The sequence below is a fragment of the Bombus terrestris genome, chromosome 7 (assembly GCF_910591885.1).
Source record: "Bombus terrestris chromosome 7, iyBomTerr1.2, whole genome shotgun sequence".
NCBI classification, from domain to species: Eukaryota; Metazoa; Arthropoda; class Insecta; order Hymenoptera; family Apidae; genus Bombus; species Bombus terrestris.
The window spans coordinates 20,913,751-20,933,931 of record NC_063275.1 but is presented as its reverse complement, the minus strand read 5'-3'; the positions used below and the strand labels follow the sequence as shown (position 1 = coordinate 20,933,931).

Below are 20,181 nucleotides of genomic sequence, written 5' to 3'. Positions count from 1 at the left end.
ATATTTTTTCACAAAAAATTAATTAATTAATTAATTAAGATACGAAAATCAAATGTAATATTTCCGTATCGTGGTACAAAGCTAAATGACCATAAAACAGTACTTTGTTGTGTAACATGTGTTATGTCCCTAAATAGATGTACACCTTGTCTTGTAAATGGGTCCCATGATATTCGCTTTCCAAATTGTACTTCGGCAGTAGGTCCTGATGATACTGTGATTTCGGAACTCAATTGCCAATCAACCCATAAGGCTACACCATTACACATTCCACTTCTAAATTAACAAAAAATATAAAAAATGTAAACACGACTTTGTAATAACCATTAACATAAAATACCACAAACTCTTACGTTAAAATGGGTACACTTTCTGAAATATTAACATTCTCACATTTATTGACATCTTGCGTTAAATCAAATTTTTTAATAACAAAAGGTAAACTTAATGCTTTGGCAGGATATTCCCATAATGGTTGAGCTTCTACAGAACTATCACTTTTATCACTTGATGTCTATAAACATTATAATTAAAATTAACATTACAATTAAATATTATAAAAATTAAACTTTCATCATTTTATAATCTGCATTGCTGTACTTACTTGTATAAGTTTGTCAAAAATAGATAAGTCAAAATCCTCACAAACTCCAAGAGGTGCTCGTATTTTATGCAAATCCTTAAATTCAACTATAACGCCCATTATTGTTGCTGCGATTGGAATTCTTTGTATTTGAGGTGAATATCTTGATACTAGATACCAAAAGTAAAGATTTTCCCAAGGTACAATTGAAGTGATAAAATATGGTTCACCAAAAATTAAATTAATTGCACTTTCAGGAGGCAAATCGTTTATTGATTCAACAATTTCTACTCTCTCTGATAGCTCGTTCGTTTTAACAAACATTTCGATACATTTCCGAGACAAAAAGTTTGTCTCTAAGATAAAAATCTTTTTCGCACCTAATTGAATAGCTGCAAGACTCAATAGAGAGCCGTCTGAAAGACATAAACACACTGTGTCAGGTGTAACTTCTTTTTCTAGAGCTTTGATATATTTTTCATTTCGTATATGATCATTTAATTGTCCTATACGAGTTCTACAATAAGCTACATGTACATTACAGCTGCAAACAGGTCTTTCACAATCTGGTGCTTCATTTCTGCAAACAAGACTTTGTATTTATTCTTATAAAAAAGTGAAACAACTAAAACAAAATAATAAGATCGTTAAAGCAGCTTACATTGATTCATTCATTAATTGAAACCATAATGAATATTCATCATGATATCCAATCAGGCTAACTTCTTTGTTAACAGTAACTAAGGTTTCAACAGGTAAATAGTAAATAGCTTGCATCCAGTGATCTCTCCAGGGTATTGCATCTGATATTTCTTGCAAACTGAAACCTTTATTTTTTAAAATTTTTGTATCTGGATGTTCCCACACTGGAGCACTGCTTAACAGAATCTACATAAAGACTATTTAGTGATAGGTTTAAAATCTTTTAATAAATAATGATTACATACCTCATTATTTACGTCCATAACTAAATCCCACCACATAAAAATAGCATGTACAGTACCATTTGTAATTGGTTTTACATGCAAACACTTTTTTTCATTATATAATAGAGTTGATTTACCAGATAAATCGAACCTAAAATATTCATTTTATATTTTGACCTTTTAATAGGTCTTTTCAATCTTGAACAATTTACATACATATGTAACATATATTTACCTAAAGATAGGCTGAGGAGGTAATAAAGGTTTGAACGCATTATCAGGAAATTGTGTTAACTGTATATCATGTACTGCAGCTGCTCCAGAACAAGATTTTATAGAACATGGGGTACTTAGTAAATATTTACTTTTATTTTGGAGGGGATGTACTGTATTCCATGAGCATACAGTTGGACTCTCCACTGCTTGTACCCAAATGGTGGCAGTATGTGGAATCACAATACTGTTTTCCTTGAATAAAGTAAAAATGCATATATATTAAATGATATTATTCAAAATTGTATTAACTAAAGATGAGATTATACTTCAAGGAGATTTTCATGGGCATGACGAAATGTAGAAAGTGCTCCTTCTCCAATAAGTTCGGTATCAAATACTTCAGTAACTAAAATGTTTGCTTTTTTTATCATATCACCATCCTTTCCAATAGTCATTCTTGTGGAACGCTTGTGTATTAATTTAATTTTGTCTTCAAGACCATTCTCTTGAATTATTTTTATAGCACATTTAGCCATTGGTGTGAAAGTCTAAAAAATGTCGCCAGGTCATAAAAGCTGTTTAATTTATAAATGCAATGCATAGTAATTTTTGTGAAAATGTTCACTTCGCAAGCTGTTATACTATCTGCTCCACATCTTGCAGCCATCATTGACAATAAACCAGTTCCAGTTCCTATATCAAGTACATTAGCTTCTTCTCCATCTTTATGTTTTTTCTCAATCGCTGCTTTAAGAGCTAGGTAATATTTCTGATTCTGTAATTATAAAAATATTTTGTAAACAGCACAAGTAAAAACTTATTTTAAAACTATATAATATATAGTACTAACTCTTTCATGGTCATGTAACATATCAGCAAATGCTGATCTAGCAACTTCTTGATGATAATCATAATTTTCATCCTTTTCCTCCCAATTAGCAGTCCCAATTAAAGGATTCAGGCATTGGATAAACATACTCATATTTCGTGTACGAATTAATTGAGTGAAACAAACTTTTAGCATAACCTTTTTCTGATAAACTCACGGAAACATGAAGTTTATTACCAAAAGCAACTACTTATTTAGGAAACGAGAAATAGAAAACATTATGAAAGATCAATGTCAAACATGTAATTAATAATAAATTTATTTACAGATATACGATACAAATTAAAGCTAAGGTTAGAATTTATCATATATTGAATGATTGAATCTATAATAATTGCGCTATAATTAATGCATAAATCAGAAATAATGAAATAGAATAAAATAAAATGAAATCAATAATTGCAGAAAAATATAATTTTAATTTTAAACACTGCAAACTACAAGAGCACGTGTATTCTACAAATTTATAGAATTTACTGATGAACTGTTGATAAATGTATGTAAATAAGTACATATGTATGTATCTGAAATTATTTTCTGCTATAGCAGAGTAAGAGATCATTTAATATGATAATTCCTAATATATTAGTTTTAATTTATCTAATTATTGGGCATTAATATTCTCCTTGTAATAGTACATATAATGTGTTAAAATGACTACTGCATTTTTTCTACTACAAGTGGATATTTTTTAAACATACTAATGTGTATTAAATATTATAAACAGTAATTAGAAATATACTATTTGAGAAATAAGTAATAAAATAATAAAAATTGATACAAACTAGATACTGTTAAATTTTTAATTTTTTTTCGCGCGTATTTTTACTATTCCGTTTCACTACCAGGTGGCATACTTTCGCGCACATTTTCAACCAATCATAGTCATTTACTTAAACTTCGCAGATATCTAACTCAAGAATACCTTTTCATTTGTTTCGTGTCTTGTTTACCGGTAACGCATTTCTTTAAAACGGAATGTGTGTGTATATTTCTTTAAAGCGCATTTATATCTCGTTCCGCCTGTTTTAAGTGTAATGAAACCAAGAAAAATTTTTAGAAAACTAAAAACTATGATTCATCGAAGCTATTTGATTATCGACATAAAAAGTACGTAAACATATACTTTCTGCATTTTATGATAGTCTTTATGATTTACTGTATAATATTCTATTATCTGCGGTATGTATTTAAATGATTTCTATTTCCTGTATTCTTAACATATTTCGTGCTCCAAAGATTGAATTTCGGCAGATGTCCGATATATAACCAAGAAATTACATAAAAATATTTATTTATAAAGAAATTGCAACAGCATTGAATTTTTTCCGATATGGTTTCGTTTTGTACGAATTTCTTCGTATTTTATTTGTATAGTACATTGAAGAATACTTTTATTTACTGAAGAAACGTTTTATATCCTTAGTCTTAGTGATCAACATGAAAAGATCTTGATGTCAATTATAAAATAATACTTTGTGAATATTATTTTAAATGATATTTTATGTAAATATTAAAATAATATTATATATTAATATTATTAATATGAATATATTATTCTTAATTTAAAACTAAATTTTATCTCTTAAAAAGTTAAGGAAATCGATATAATAAGAAATCCACATTTACGCCCGGTATTTATTTTAACATTCAACTGACAACAATATATATATGTACAGTTTTATGTATGCGTAATATCAGTGTGTATATACTCATTATTCTTTATATATAATTATAACATTAGCTACCGTCCGTACCTGATCTTTATATCTTATTTATTATTGCGCAAGCTACATCGACGTTGGTTACCTGATACGATGTATCATTAAAACTTTAATATAACACGAATCATCCTCAAAATCTGACTTCACAGCTTACGCTCGTGTCTCTTCGACCGATATATCAACCTTTCTTTCACGCTTAAATTGTATTTTAAGTATGGATGGACACGACTTCCTTGTTATACACTTTGAAAACACAATGAGATATGTAGGAGAACGATAAACGAAATTATCTAAAATTAAGATATTAAGATTAGTAATCCATTCTGTTATCCTTGATTAAGCACATAATAGTTCATAATTATTATTGATACATTTCATTGACCCTTTTTGTGCAGTCCACGAACATCGACATGAAACAACGTTCTTCACTTATCCTTGAATGCCATAAATGGACTTTAAACTACTAAAATCGGCGTATAAGTGTACAAAGTGCGCTAAATAAATTATATTTTATTTTTTCTTGCTTTAAATTCTTATCTTTTAATTATTGTCTACTGATTACGTATTGTTTTGCTCGGGCAAATAATACTTACCGCATTTCGTATTTGTGTTATTTACTTCAGTTTCTTTTATTATCGAGATCGATAGGTAATAACACTTCGTATTTACAAATAATTTACGAAGACATTAACAATTACGGATTAACAATTAAACGATGTTAGCGCACTGCATACACCAACGCAGCCCTTCCAGGCTCAAGATCTTGAGTAACGATACGAATAAATAAAATTAATTCGTGTGAATTATTGTCTGAGACTTATATGTTTCATAGTTCGAGGCAATGCATACGAAACACATGATAGTGAAAGAAACATTTGTACTATTCATTGCAGGGGCGATTCATCATGTTTCACGCGGCAGCTCCTTGTCCCGCAAGTTATTGTCCATTTAGAGTTTAAAAGACACTTCAACAATTATTTACAATCGAACTATTCCATACGAATAATAATAATATAATATACGAATACAAGTAAATCACTAATTGATTCAGGAGCAACATAATTAATCCTCGGGACTGTTATTAAGTCTGTAACAGGACCTTAACAAGTATAATATAATATTATCAACGATTTTGTTTATATATATCATTTTGTATTAAATTCTCTTATATTATCATAGTTTAGCACCTTTTTGAGGAAACAAGAGAAAAACGACCTATGAAAATGTTAATAACTCGAAATCAAAAGTATATGTGGTTATTAGTTTATCGAATATAAAGGTTCGAGTTTCTTCTCTTTACCGATGATGGCAAACCTATTTCCGATACTGTGCGCGATTTCTACAATGAATTTCTTCTGTTTCAAGCTGTTTCATTAGAATGATAGTGAAACATGTGACAGTTCGTGATCAACAATTTGTCAAAAAGAGTTAAGACCATACCCAAAAGCGCGCATACAAAATAGAGAGATTCGAAGTACAAATAGACGCGATTAGAGCGTATCTCGCTACTGCTCTAGTCTCTGTTAATAAACGATCTTCTTATCGAAGGAATGGATTCGTTTATCTTTTTCGTAAAATACCAATTTCGGAAATATTTCTGGATTTTAATGTTTACGATAGATTTGCATCGTTAGCTTTTGCCTTAAAGAGACCCTTTAAAGTGTAAAATTGATCTAAAAAGTATGCTATCTCATTTGCATGTTACAAAGACGATTGGAATAACGTAAACGATACCGCAACATATATAAAATACATCGTGTATAGTACGTTAAGAAAATATATGAAAACGAAATTCTCTATTCCTTCGACCGATGCAGTAGCTCTCGATTTCATAGGCCTCGGTGAATGTGCAAGAAGTGCAGTGCATACGTTTATCTTATTGTCGAATTTTTTAGTCGATTAAAAGTTCCGATTAATCGAATCTCATTATTGTCGTACGACTCCTCGTCAATATCAAGTCTTAAAAGATTTTCTTATTGTCCTTATACGTTAGAACGTTCGCCGACAAGATCGACGAACATACGCTAAAATCGCAACGAAATTTTCTCTCGCCTGATACGTCGTTTTGATATGCGATCCTCTTTTCTCTCTTTTCTATTCCTATCGGGGTACTTTCAACGCGATATACCAAACAAACATGCTGATCAATTCTCACTTGCCCTTCGAATTCTCGTTCTCTTTTCTCGGCTATACTTAGAAACAAAGTTTATAAGATATGTATGTAGAGATATCGTTAAAGTAACTGATATTCGTTTAAGAAGGCTACGATGGAATATTAATTATTCGAATGCAGCACACTTGATCACACCTTGGGAAAGGTTTTTTCTTCATATAATTCTTGATCTGATTGCTATTTCTATTTCTTTCGAACTTTCGTCGTAAATTTTGCAATGAAATATAGATGTCACCTTCGTGATATAACTTTCATGTAATATTAGTACGCAATGGTAAGAGCTTAACGGAGAATCAATCAGCGAAGTAGCGCTGTTTAATACCGTCACCAAAAACGAGAATAAAAGCAATACGATTTGGGAACGTCCCCTTTTTCACGCCCATTGGACGGTTCCTACTCTAATCTTAGGTCTCACATTATTTAAAATTTACTAAGCGGTAAAAGTTCTCTCGAGTCTAATTTTAATATTATCCTAGTTATATTATGATCTGCAACCTGTCGCAGGGATTCAACTTGTCTTTTAAGAATGTATATTGTAAATGCTAAAATGACGCGTTACATGCTAAATAGTCCGGATATACGATATATCTCTTAAATTATTGCGAAACATATGATTTAATTTATGAAATTTTATTCGATAGGATTCCTATCATTTTGATAACTGTTCCATCTTTCTTTCTTTCTTTCTTTCTAGAAGACGATTGAAATACTTTGTTATATTTAATTTAAAATGATTTCTTATTCGCTGTATATAGTATGAATAGATATATTTTCTTTTTTCTTCTTTTTTTCATTATCGCGCAATGTGTAAAAAAGAAAATTTTATCTCTTACAAGTTTTTGATATATCGAATATAATAATCGAATTAAATAATGGAATTTAATAGATCTAATGACAGTATATCGTATCGATAGATGTATCGTATATCTGCATCACCAAAGAAACTGTAAGTTTATATTAAAAACAGAACTTGCAGTTTCTTATTAATGTTTATCCTTATCCGTTTTGTATTCGCTTCCACATATTGGAAATTACTTATTGAAAATGTTAAACGCTTCTACCTTACCTTCTCAATTAATATTGACATTCGCACGTACCGCTAAATGATTCAGAGACTCGAGAATCAGCGGAAAGACACGTCTAAAAATGAAGAGCAATTAATTGCGCTTTAATCGTCATATTAAATCCGTACTTTCGAATTTCTCCCTTATTCAAACGTGTTTTATAATATATCTTCTAAAAGAAGTTCATCATAACACCGCAATGTAAATGTAAATCGAATTATATAAACGTCATTTCCAGATTAATTGACACGATGTACCCTTCTAAATATTCTCTAAATTAAATTAAACGATGTCAAGTGTTAAATTTAAATTGAGACGAAGAATGGTAATCATAACACCTGGTTATTCTTAAATTAATTTCCAATGATGCAAACCTCGATATGAAATTTAAAAATGCTGTTTCTCTGTCTATGAACCATTTAAACACGTGTTAATCCAACATATACGAGGATAACCATTCCTAGGTGAGATCCTCGTCGTCATCGCTGGGGCCACCAGTTGGGCAACAAAGACCCTCTGAGCCATCGCTTCTTATACAGAATAACAAAGTTTCAGCAGGTGTAACTTCGTGTGGCACGATTCCGTGAAATTCTTTCAGATCGGCTGCGGGGAACCACGCTTTCTCGTTATCCTCGATTATGAGTATTCCAAAAAGTCTAAATTGAAAAACGAATGACAAAAAATTGTGAGAATATGAAATATTAAAATACATATATAAAATGGTTTCGGATATTACGAAATATTTGAAACGTGAAATTAATCTTTGACTATAGGTCGCATGTTCTTAGGAGAGAATCGAAATTTTGTTCCATTATCATGATCTAAATATCTGTAACTGTAACAATTTTTAACAAAAAGAAAAACGCGTACTGTTGAAGGAAATAGATTAATTTACTAATTTTTATCGCACAATTTAATAAATAGAATCATCGAGTAATTTGTTTGCAATAATAGAAAAATACGAAGTTTATAGTTAGCGGGTTGTAATAAAAAAAAGTTGAAAAAATACGAAAACATCACCTGCAAATAGCAACTGTGGGGATCCAAAGAACAGAAGCGAGAATGAGGATACCGATGAGAACCAAGGCCCAAACCGGCCACTCGTGTTTCTCTGTAATACCTTTACTGGCAACCCAGGCTGGATAACCACTTCCATCGACAATGATTTCCACGATCGAGGCAACTAAAATGCTCAACATAGCTAACGGACTGAGATATTTCCAACAGATTAGCCAATAAAGGCCTGGACGGTTGCCAGTCATTAGCTCGATATCATCGGCGAATCTATCAACGAAATAACACCAACAATCCAAATGATCTTACGGATAATATCAATTAATATTAATAATAATAATAATTATTATATACCTTTTCAAACCATATACATATGACACCGCGATACATTCAAAGAAAGCGATAATCAACAGAGGAAAGTTTCCACTGAAATTATCGAATAATACGAACACGTAGCTACCAGCACCGTGAGCAAAGGCCATTGAAATCGTGCAGCAAACCAAACAAATACCCCCTATATTGAAAATGATTAACTTTAGTCACGTTTAACTATTTTAATGAATAGCTAATTTTTTTAATAATCGCTGACCTGTGAGAATTTCTTTTCGTAAATTTGGAAACAATTTCATGTCCACGATACTTGTAACGACTCCCTCGAGAGTGCCGAATTGAGAGTCGATTCCCAATGTGAATAACATAAGGAAGAATAATATGGACCAGAATTGTGCTCCAGGAAATTGATTAATCGCTTCTGTGAAGATGATAAACGCTAAACCTGTGCCAGATGCTGACTGAAATGATCATTAGAAAAAGATTAAGCTTCTAAAACAATTAAAGATAAATTCTGTAATAGTAGAATTAGGCTGATCGTCATTATTATAACTTACATTATCCAACTCTTTCTCGAGATCACATTCGGGTAATTCTGGCATGATTAAATTATCCAGCGTTCCATTCCCTGTAGTAATATTCAAAAGTGTACCGGTTGTTGGTATTTCATCCGGTATTTTATCTATCTGGCCAAAAACATTCATGAGCGTCGTGTTCCTTTCCACCAAACAATGTTCATAAACCATAGTAGCTTTGAAACCTATATTTCAACAAATACACATACATATGTATTTAATATATCCTTTTTCGTATTTATCATTTAAAAATCAGTAGAAAAATAATTACCAATAATAGAAAACACAACAATTCCGGCAAACATCGAAGTGAAACAATTCGTCAAACTGACCATGATAGCGTCTCGATAGCAATTGTTATTCACGGGATTGTAAGAAGAGAACGCTATTAAACCACCAAATGCCAAACCGAGGGAAAAGAATATCTGAGTGCCCGCTTCTAGCCATACTACCGGGTCGGTTAATTTCCACCACTAAACAAATTATTTTATTATTGAAATTAATAATAATAATTAATATTCATCTACTATAATACTAATGCATATTATAATATGAAGATTAAATGGGAACTAATGAAGATTAACACGATAAATTTATATCTGTCGATCTTCTAATTTTTGTTACCTGATGACTAAAATAAAATACTTTAATATGACACAATTGGAAAAAGAACCATTTGTTAGGTCCGAAGGTATAAATCTTGTTGAATCCCGCTATAAAATGTATCTCATTATCATATTTTTCCCCTGTGGTTTTCATATTAATAATATTATTATTGATAAAGATTGAAAAATCATACCTTTGGAGTGAAAAGATGACGTAGACCATCGGACATCCCCGTCAAAGTGACGCCACGGAAGAAGAATATGATCAAAACGATATATGGAAATGTGGCGGTCACATACACGACCTATAAAATATATTTCGATTTATAAAATTCTTTGAAAAATTGATCATATAATCCTACATATAATTACATAAAATCATGCAGTCAAAGTTTGAATACTTTAAAGGAATACCTTCCCTGAAGACGCGATTCCCTTGATCATGCACATATAGACGAGAATCCAAGCGATCACCAATGCCAGAGCAATTTTCCAATTAAATATTTCTGGGGTATTGATGTCTTCGGAGATTGCCAATGTCGTTCGATACCAGAAGTACTGCGTGGGACTGCTAACCTGAGAAGCAATCACTGGTAGTAGTGCAATTATCCCGATTAAGCACGGAGGCATTAATTAATTCGATCAATCGTACCACACACTCTGGTTCAGGCGCATATGATCCGTTTTGGAAATATACGTTAGGACACTCTGCCCATGGTAGCTGTGATTGAAAACTCTAGAGAGGAGATGATTTATTCGTTAATTTATTTATTAACTATATTTAGATATAAGTACTAAAAAAGTTAGCATACGAGTTGATATATCTACAGCTGACAGAAGTTTTCGGCCACAGTGTGATTCTATTTTAGTCTAAATTATGCATTAATAAAATCTTCTTTTCACAAATGTTTTATGTTATCCCAACGATATAATAAAATTATGTTTTGATTGGGAATTTTTGGCAACCGTTATAGAAGTATCAAGAATTATAGATTAGCAATTTTTTAGCGAGCAACTATTTAAAGATGAACGAATACTTGCTTGAACGAAGTAAAAGAGGCACCAGGCGATAATAGTATTGTAATACAGAGCTACGTTGAAAGATACTACAGCACTGCTTACGCCGATACCAGCCATATATGGAGAAACCTGTTAGAAAGTATGATGTATCGTAAGCGTAAGTTTATTTTGACGGATGCAAGTTATACATTTTTCATCAATCACCTGATTCCATACACCGATAGCACCCTTTCGTAATCTCTGGCCAATTGCCAATTCCAGATAAAATATAGGGATACCCTCGATGGCCAGCATTACAAAGTAAGGGATTAAGAATGCACCTGTTTTGGATGGTTCAAACAAAGAGAAAACAGTGAATTTTAAATATTTAGAATTTCTATAATAAAATAACTCATTAATCATTCTAGAGCCCTGCCAATTTTTAAAAATATGTTTCTTTTTTCATTATAAAACAATCAACGCACCTCCACCATTTTTTTGCGCGAGATATGGAAATCTCCATACGTTCCCAAGCCCTACTGCGTACCCCACGGTTGCTAATAGAAACGTAAGCTTACTATCCCAGTTTTCTCTTTCATCTTCCCCCGCTTCTGGTCGGAAAATCGGTTTTCCTTCATTACTTCCAAGCTTGCTACCCCCGCCCTCATTCCCCGTTTTGTTGTTCTGCAATGACAAATAATAACCAGATTACGTATTTCACTTCATAACAGATGTTCTCTACAGTATGTTTATTCACACGTAACAAACATTTTTTAGTCATAAATTAACAAATACAAGTAATTAAATTTACAGGCAATTTATATTACGTATTTAACTTCCAAGTTCTATTTTTTTTATCATTGATTCTTCTGTCATGACGTATTATTTTTATAATATTTTTCAAATTATTATTGCTTCACATTATTACCTTCGTGTTAGGACTGGAGTCCTCAAAGGCTGCGTTCGTGGCCCCGTAATTGGCAGTGGTGTTAGTCTTTCTATTGTCCACCACTAATCTTCCTCTCATTTCCTTCATTTCGAGTTTGTCGACGCTTTTTTGAGGCTTCAAGTCGCGCGAACTTTGCCGCCGGACGAGGTGGGCCGTGTTCGCCATTCTTTCTGTTTATTGTGCGACCACGGTTTTCTTTTCTTCGAAAGATCAAACAAAAATACCACGCGCGCCTATGGACTCCATCCTGTTGGAATTAAAATGCCTATTTTATTTTATATACGTATAAATATTAATTACTATTATACCTATGGAGGAATGTCTGTAATCTTGGAAAAAGAGCAGCAAGTGTGAAAGTTGTAAAGCTTCGAAGATTTAAATAACAATAGAAGGTTGGAAGAAAAAGAGAGAGAAAAACAGAAAAGTATAACTTTTGCTACGTATTCATAAACATGAATGAATTTGTAGATACAAACGTAGTAAATTTTAGTCACTTAATAAATGGAAATTTCAGCGAAAAAATTAAACATAGTATTCGTGTTTGAGATATTCAATTTTAGTACATAGATAAATATAAATGCAAACTATAATTATTCAGCTTTTATTTAATTTAGTAGTTTTTAATTTTACTACGCTAACATTGAGTTCAATTAATAACTAATTGACGGCTAATAGATGTTAAATTCTTTTGTTCCTTAAAAATTTTTGTATACCATAAAATTCAATATCCTATGTTTCAACGGTACTAATGAAATAGAATGCCAATATTGTTCGTCGGAAAGGTTCTATTACAGCATCTTATTTTACATTAATCATGAAAAAATCATAAAGGAAGGAAATGAATACATTTCTGGAATTAAAATTAGGCTCGTTTCAGAAAGAATTATTGAATTACTCTTCGTTTCACACGCATTCACAGTTCTCGGTTCCGTTCTATGGTGTTAACAAGTACAAGCAAGGACTACGACTAGTACAGCCTTTTACAGTCCCATTTGTAAGAACACGCTCCATAAACTCGACGCGTTACATTTGGAACCTCTAGTTATTTCACTCGTTTATTGATTATAGTTTTCAATAAAATATTTATTGAAAAACAAAATATGGCTTAGAACATTCAACACGTTATTTAAATGTCCAATTACAGTTTTTCATTAAATATATTCATTGATTTTACATATTTATTGATTTATTAATCATTTTTAAAAACGTCTATTTTTTCCAACGATTGAAATAATAAGCAAGAATAATTACTCTGTATTCAGCAAATTCATATGATTATGTAACATAGATATTACATGTAAATTCTAATATAGTCGCGAGGATTTAAAGTAAACAATAGATAAGGGTGAGCAAGTGATGTGTAAAGGATCGCACGCGATTTCTCCGTTTACTAATTTGAACGCTCTCTACGAGAAAAGCACTTGATAGAAAATGTCTTAATAATTCTACTTAAAGAACCTGGCACACGTCGTTTTTTTCATCAATAGGACAGTTAGTTAGGAGGGAGAGATGTTTGCCTTGCGACTTTACCACGGCCCTGACCTCGTATACAGGCAAACTGGACAATTAATTACGAGTCGCTAAATATTCTGCAAGTATGATTACATCGAGAACGCTCGCCGTTGAAAATGTTTACTTCCATGTCAATTGTGATCGAATATCCTTACAGTTCTCCAACCGAACGATTTGCGCTAATTTCATGAATAAAAATTTACTCGGAAAAGAAAATGACATTAAGACGAATCATTTCCATACAACTTCCTTCGCTTTTGTTTAATAAAGATCAAGCGAAATCTAATCATTTCTTTAAAATATTTTCGATAACATGTTGGGCGGCAATTTTACACGAGTGACATGCACTATAACTATCGTTCCCATTGACGTCATGAGTGCACTAGTCAAGTGACATTTTTCGTCCTACGTAATATTCCCAACAGAAAACGTCTCTGAGAAATATCTTCCAAATATTTCGAACTGCATTCATTCAACGAAACTTATTCATACGAACGTAACTCGATGTGCTTTCATTCAAAAGTCCGGAGAGAAAGAAATGAAATAAATACGATTCGACCCTGTTATTTTCACAAAATAATCTCACGTAACAACAACGTAATACGATCTATATCGACTTTATACAAAATTATTAGCAAAAAAAATTGTACCATTTAGTCAGAAAATAACATTGCAAGCTCGTCACTAACCTGTTGGGGCGAAATAAAGAAAAGCGCGAGGGCCTCCTTATGGTTCGAGGAGCAGTGAGCTACTGTGGCACCCTCTACTACGATGGTAACTTTTGAAATCACGATATTCAACAGAATCAATAGCAAGCGCCGGCGCCCCAATGCGTCCATGTCCTACAGACCGGAATATGCGTGAGCCCCTTTTGTCAGGAGATTGGTCGATGATCGGCAAACCGATCGTAGGAGTATGACGAGTAACCAATGTCATCGCGATTAATATTTGTCGTTGATCAAAGGACTAAAACGCAAACGTAACACGACACGGGACGATGCCTGATATTACAATCGTTTAGTTTGAAATATTACGGAAAAATGGAATTCTTTCTTATGAAATTCCGCACGTATAGACATATATATGTGTGATTTTGATAAATGCATTTTGCAATTAATACTTTACCTTGCATACTTTTAAGCAATTCCTCATTAAAAACTAACGAATAAGAGGATTTTTTAAAGAGGAACTTTTAAAAAGGATTCTAAATACTTAGAAACGCATAATAATTGTATTAAGTTGGAAAAGTTCGTGACAGGTGAGTAGTTTATAATAGACTTTACAGATTAGGTATATCGAATGCATAGGATTTTATCTGGGTAGGTAATTACATTGGAAATTCCGGTGGAAGATTAAATAAAAGCATTTGACCTTTACAAAAATTGAATCGATAATAAGTAACACGAATTCTACTATTCTATATATACGAATGTAGAAGAAAGTGTCCAAATGTGACATGTCCAACAGAAAAAAGTCGTGAATTACGTAATTATTATTTTTTCTGTTGTGGATTTTACTTCATCTCGCGAAGGAATTATGTTTCGCTAAGTGGTTGTTTTCTCCAATTACCAGTTGCTCGTGTTATGGATAAGTAATGCGAAGAGGGTAAACCTCAGCGACAGTAATGAAATTATCGTTAATATTGTTTCAAGCTAACGCTCATTTCGATTAAACAGCATGCTTTACTTCCGATAGACAGCGAAGCGGCTTTGTATTTGCTAGTTGGGGCAAGGAATAGTCAAATTTTGCTTGTATCATGTCAGAATGTTTGTTAATACAAAAAGGAATATCAAACCTTCCATATCAGTTCCTTTTTTATGACATGAATTTAAATCCACATACATATTGATATAGTAAATAGAACAAAAAGTTAGCAAAGTTTTAATTGAAATTTCACTTCAATAACATATCAGACATCGTGAATCATTAGTTCACGCAAGAAAAGTTGTGGTATCTTTTTATTGCTGTCACCTGCAGATAAAAGAAGTTTATACATATATTCGTCGCTTCAGTAGATAAACTTGCTTTTAGTCAGACAAGGAGAACACGCCGTGCAGTCTGTGAGTGTTAACTTATATAACAGCTTATACTACTTGTAATATCTATTTCACTATGGATTTCATAATCCGCAGGCAATTAGTTTTCATTATTTTGTATGAATTAAGTTTTCATATATTGATTTTGTGAAGTATACAAATATAAAGACACATATTTGCGAGTTCACTCGGTATACTTATGGTTTGCTGTGTGCAGGAACTTCTTGAATTTCAGTAAGATGAAATCATTGAAGAAATAATATAAATACAGATATTTTTATTTATTCTAATTATATATAAAATATTGCAGGCTCTAAAAATATTTGCTTATAAAGATTTGTGGTAGTTATACGCAATAAAAAGAAATTTCTAACGTAAAGACTCTTTTATTAAGAATTGCGTAAAATATAGTATACCTGTAATAAATAATGCAAATTAACGACAAAACTGCTAATTAATTAAAATGCTAATTAAAGCCAGGCACTTACGTTCGATCTGCGCCCTTTTAAACCGGTCCTCGACGAAAGACTTCGTTAAATTTTCAATCGTATCTTCATCTTTGTAATTGAACTGTTTTATATTTCCATTGATCAGAAGATATCTAAAGATGTTATAAATTAAGAAAAATCTGCACATAGATACAGTAAAATTGAAATCTGAGAAATATTTCCAATTAAAAGATACAATTCATGGTAGTAATTGAAAGCCTCAATAGCCCATTCTAAGAGCAAATTTAATCGTGGTCTATAGGGTGTTCCATTGATTAATTCCTTCATTGTTCCCTCATCTAGCGAAACCTTGCTTCGTGCATCTTCCAGATTGTTTAAACGATTTTTTAAGTCCTAAAGTAACATTTTCAATAATTCTATCACATCACCGATTAATTAATTTTTTACTTTGACATAATTATCTCTACATATTTTTATATGCGATATTATGTAACAGTTTCTAGGGAAATTAATCTTTTTATATAAATGATAATGTATTACCTTCAATTCTTTGTAATCAATAAGAGAAGAAGAATTAATTAAGGTTATATGTATAACAAACAAGATATGAATGTAGAGATGAAAATTTTATTTACTTGATTAATGTTATTGAATCGCATTAAAATGTTGAACAGCAATGTCAGTTCATCGTCGATCCCCATAAGAATTTTAAAAATCAATCTTTCACGTAGCTCATTTACTTTACAGAGTTCTGCATCATCAACTTCGCTGCTGTAACAGAACGACATCTGATGGTAGGTCAATGAAATTTCTACTTCTCTGAAATATCGATGTAGCTCGGAATTATGTGTTGAGTTTCTACTCTAGCTACTGTATGCGCATAACGTCTGAACCAGTGATAAAATTCGTGACAAAAAATAGAAAGTTAACGTTACCTTATGACGAGTCGGAGTTGCTCTGATTGATTTCTCAACGCATGTAGAGGCCGCTTAGCTTCTTCGGATAATTCATTCCACTTGCAATCTACTTTCTCTAACTGTGAGAAATAATTTATCAAACATTTATGTACTTCCTTTGCCATGTCGTCTATAGGTTATTAAACAACTTTGGACATGTCCTAATAGCTTCTGGTAGAAGAAACAGAGAGCGCTGATTCACACTAATGTTATCACCGCAAAGAAAATTTTGTATTGATGTATCCAATGTGTTATAAATACAAAATTCGCAACATAGATAGATTAAATCAATCCAAAATTTACTATCATTATATTAAATAATAATTGGACATATAAAAATTGGACAATGAAACATTTTTTATTAAATACGTAACTGTAATTGACCATCACGGATAAATTATGCAATTAATGCTATTGTTTGTTTCATTTTATAAATCAAATTATTTCTGTAGATATATTACATTATCATTATAATTATTTAGATAAAAAGCACTTGATTATTGGTTAGTCGCGGCATTGATAGTACTGTCATTGACGATTTGAGATCTCTTTCACAAGGTTCGTAAAACTGATCTCTCGTGTAAACTCATTCATTCATACAGAAACACAGCTTATATGAAACAGAGAGAAACAAGAACCTTTCTTCCGTTTAATTGTGCTTAGAATAGAGCGAAGCACAACCATTGTATCTGAAATATACATACATATATAAATGCAAAAACATCGATATTAAATTACAGAAAATATAAAAATATTGTTAATTAAATACAGAAAATTTATTATATTTATAAATACAGAATTAATTTATTATATTTATCTTTTATTTACCTATGTATAATTTACTCAACTACATTGGTAATAATAAATGTATCTATGAAATATTCAATTATTTTTAAATAATATTTCAGATTACAGAATAACATTTCAGTTCAGTTTAGAATAAGTTAGTAGTCTTTGAAAGATTGGTTTATCGTTGTGCCTTGAACTGGAACAAAATTTTTTATTTACCCGATTATGAGAGTATAACTTCCTCGTTCTATAGAACGTTCTATATCATTAATGTTTAAAGTTTCGATACCTTGAGAACTTCCGATTTATAAGCTACACTTTAAAGCGTATCTGTTTCCTTCGTCTTTGTTCTTTTATTGATCATTCCTACAATTGTACAGTATCTTACTGGCACTTATTTACTACAGTATCTTAGTAGCAGTAATTTTCATTTCACAAAAAGTAATTACAAATTTTAACAATTGACACACTTAAAAATTATATATTTAACACCATTATTAAAAATTAAATTACCTACATATAAAATTTAAAAGAATATATTTTTAATTCTGAATTAGAGCATTATAAGCAGAATTTATTAACATTGACAAAATTATAAGAATATATACGATCGTTTCTAATATCGAAAATATTATAGTTGCCATTAGGTTCCAGAATTTTTCATAAAATGCTATTTTTATTGGGCAACTATTATAGTCCATATATTTCATGTACTAGATACCAAGTAAGTTAATTAGACGTTAATTTCCGATAGTTCTTCTAGCTGAATTGGTCAGAAATCACTCGTTAAGTCCATCAAAAATTACTTCGCCGATTCTGTGAATTTCTCATAACCATGAACATTGAATACAGTTTTAGACCCTTACCTAATTTTAAAACTTTTTAGATATTTAATTTAACACGGCTACTTATTTGTTTAAGAAATATACTATTTAATTCAAAGAAGCAAGTATTAAAATTTATTCTCTATCATGATTATTTCCCTTCCTAGATTATACTTCTAACACTTTTAAACGAAACATTTGATTAAAAATTTTGACATTAACGTACGCTTACATTTTTTAATTTATCTGTACGTAACATGACCTTTCCTTCTTTTTATACGTGGGGAAATTCTCATGAACACCCCGCCGCTCTTTTAGGAAGCGGCGGGATAGTATCGGGCCGACTAAAATCTCACGGTGGTCCGCCTGACGCCCAACAAGGATGCCCCTGATCTCTTTCGAATTACTACCGGAGCACTCCTGCGTCTTCTCCCATTCTAGAGGAGTCGTTCCTAAGTTAATTCGGGCATTGAGAGGGACCAGCCCTCTCAACGCCATCCCCTGGGCCGTTGTGCAGGTCCGAGGAGATCCCAGAACCTCTTCGACGCGTCGACCCCTATGAAGGGCGAGTCTCATCTTCTCCCGCTCTGTCCGGTGTCTATGAAAATTACTCAATTAAAAAACACCAATTTTGATTAACTTTTTACAGAATGATAATACCAGTAACAGATGCAATGAGTGACAAAAATAATCAAAGTTCAGTACAGCTCCAGAAAGTCCTCATATCCTGGAAGCTACTTTAGATAAAAAGACCTAGGCGCTTTCAGAGAAATGTACCTTTTAGAGAAATTAAACTACATCAATAGTTTTTTGCAAAAGTCATACATTATTACAGATTTTGTACTTTCATTGAATCTTTTGCCCCTTGAAAGTTAATTATGGATGTGCAAAAATATTACTCGGATTTGTTTTAAAAACTGCTTGTAAAAAATATATAATATGTAACAGCATTTGCAAATAAATAATTCCTCATTGTAAAATTTAAGTGTAGGATTCGAATCTGTATTCAGGCTCCGCAAAATTTTTAAACCCGGCCTCGCAAAGAGTCACGTCGGCCCTGTTTGATTCCTTTAAATGTCGTACGATTAATAAAGTGACGTTTTATTATGAGATTTATCATTTGCGTAGTAGTATACAGTAAAAGACATAAAAAAGCATTAAATATCATACAGTTTTATACAAAATATTCAAAATTAAATGATGTAGCATATATTTAATATATATAGCATATATATAACATTCACTACATTTCTAATTTTTACTTTTTAATTTCAATTTAGAAAAAAGAATAATATAAAATTATTCGCCTTAAAAAAAAGATTATTTTTTAAAAGTAAACTTATCTTAAGTGAAGTAAGCTCTTCAGAGACCTAAACGTAGAAAAGGGAAGGGCACCTGGGAACGAAGATAGCGGTCCTGACTCGGCTTCCTCCTGCCACTTTGCTTTCACAGGGGCAGTCTGACGGAGATACCCGAAGGAACTTTCGACTAGGCGGCAAGATGCGCACGCATCCGACAGTATCCCCCATGCATTCGGTGGGGTTCGGTAATGGTCGGAGAGCATTTGG

The 20,181-nt window shown here is 31.9% G+C and overlaps 3 protein-coding genes and 3 long non-coding RNA genes across 10 annotated transcripts; 2 read left to right on the top strand and 4 right to left on the bottom strand.

Moving 5' to 3' along the window:
- Positions 1-18: 18 nt before the first annotated feature.
- LOC100642606 (protein arginine N-methyltransferase 7) lies at positions 19-3,067 on the bottom strand. 2 transcript variants are annotated; one of them, XM_012310634.3, is made up of 9 exons: positions 2,576-3,067; positions 2,351-2,500; positions 2,052-2,273; positions 1,745-1,977; positions 1,531-1,660; positions 1,245-1,471; positions 605-1,175; positions 354-514; positions 19-276 (listed from the first exon to the last, which is right to left on the bottom strand). In XM_012310634.3, the coding sequence occupies exons 1-9, from the start codon at positions 2,747-2,749 to the stop codon at positions 27-29; spliced, it is 2,118 nt and encodes a 705-aa protein (XP_012166024.2). In that variant the 5' UTR covers positions 2,750-3,067; the 3' UTR covers positions 19-26. The 2 variants fall into 2 exon arrangements, with proteins under 2 accessions (XP_012166024.2, XP_003396874.2); XM_003396826.4 differs by having other exon boundaries at positions 605-1,163; positions 2,576-3,061.
- A 500-nt stretch (positions 3,068-3,567) lies between these two features.
- On the top strand, positions 3,568-19,598 carry LOC125385460. Its single transcript, XR_007224768.1, has 2 exons — positions 3,568-3,724; positions 18,932-19,598. It is a non-coding gene; the product is annotated as an uncharacterized LOC125385460 (long non-coding RNA).
- Positions 4,233-14,377, bottom strand: LOC100642490 (sodium-dependent neutral amino acid transporter B(0)AT3). The gene is made up of 14 exons (XM_003396825.3): positions 14,249-14,377; positions 12,027-12,294; positions 11,584-11,782; positions 11,324-11,439; positions 11,141-11,248; positions 10,752-10,835; positions 10,514-10,675; positions 10,294-10,404; positions 9,766-9,967; positions 9,477-9,679; positions 9,179-9,380; positions 8,944-9,103; positions 8,596-8,859; positions 4,233-8,231 (listed from the first exon to the last, which is right to left on the bottom strand). Exons 2-14 carry the CDS (start codon positions 12,210-12,212, stop codon positions 8,036-8,038), a joined length of 2,193 nt encoding a protein of 730 aa, XP_003396873.1. The 5' UTR covers positions 12,213-12,294; positions 14,249-14,377; the 3' UTR covers positions 4,233-8,035.
- Positions 14,411-17,886, top strand: LOC125385459. 2 transcript variants are annotated; one of them, XR_007224767.1, is made up of 2 exons: positions 14,411-14,817; positions 16,792-17,886. It is a non-coding gene; the product is annotated as an uncharacterized LOC125385459 (long non-coding RNA). The 2 variants fall into 2 exon arrangements; XR_007224766.1 differs by lacking the exon at positions 16,792-17,886 and adding an exon at positions 14,883-15,362 and having other exon boundaries at positions 14,417-14,817.
- LOC100652282 lies at positions 15,853-17,125 on the bottom strand. 3 transcript variants are annotated; one of them, XM_012310632.3, is made up of 5 exons: positions 16,980-17,125; positions 16,680-16,815; positions 16,280-16,437; positions 16,084-16,196; positions 15,853-16,011 (listed from the first exon to the last, which is right to left on the bottom strand). In XM_012310632.3, exons 1-5 carry the CDS (start codon positions 17,123-17,125, stop codon positions 15,965-15,967), a joined length of 600 nt encoding a protein of 199 aa, XP_012166022.1. In that variant the 3' UTR covers positions 15,853-15,964. The 3 variants fall into 3 exon arrangements, with proteins under 3 accessions (XP_012166022.1, XP_012166023.1, XP_048263550.1); XM_012310633.3 differs by having other exon boundaries at positions 16,680-16,812; XM_048407593.1 differs by having other exon boundaries at positions 15,966-16,196.
- Positions 18,123-20,147, bottom strand: LOC110119455. The gene is made up of 2 exons (XR_007224765.1): positions 20,009-20,147; positions 18,123-19,211 (listed from the first exon to the last, which is right to left on the bottom strand). It is a non-coding gene; the product is annotated as an uncharacterized LOC110119455 (long non-coding RNA).
- Between the last annotated feature and the right edge of the window lie 34 nt (positions 20,148-20,181).

Bases quoted from the DNA above. Each gene is read 5' to 3' on its own strand.
- LOC100642606 (XM_012310634.3), bottom strand. From the start codon at position 2,749: ATGCTAAAAGTTTGTTTCACTCAATTAATTCGTACACGAAATATGAGT. The intron at 2,501-2,575 runs GTTAGTACTATA...TTATAATTACAG, and splicing joins TGTTACATGACCATGAAAGA to AATCAGAAATATTACCTAGC. The intron at 1,176-1,244 runs GTAAGCTGCTTT...ATAAATACAAAG, and splicing joins CAATTAATGAATGAATCAAT to TCTTGTTTGCAGAAATGAAG.
- LOC100652282 (XM_012310632.3), bottom strand. From the start codon at position 17,125: ATGGCAAAGGAAGTACATAAATGTTTGATAAATTATTTCTCACAGTTA. The intron at 16,816-16,979 runs GTAACGTTAACT...GTTCTGTTACAG, and splicing joins CAACTCCGACTCGTCATAAG to CAGCGAAGTTGATGATGCAG. The intron at 16,197-16,279 runs GTATCTTTTAAT...TAACATCTTTAG, and splicing joins TTCAATTACTACCATGAATT to ATATCTTCTGATCAATGGAA.
- LOC100642490 (XM_003396825.3), bottom strand. From the start codon at position 12,212: ATGGCGAACACGGCCCACCTCGTCCGGCGGCAAAGTTCGCGCGACTTG. The intron at 11,783-12,026 runs GTAATAATGTGA...TTGTCATTGCAG, and splicing joins ACTCCAGTCCTAACACGAAG to AACAACAAAACGGGGAATGA. The intron at 9,680-9,765 runs GTAATTATTTTT...GTTGAAATATAG, and splicing joins TGTTGTGTTTTCTATTATTG to GTTTCAAAGCTACTATGGTT.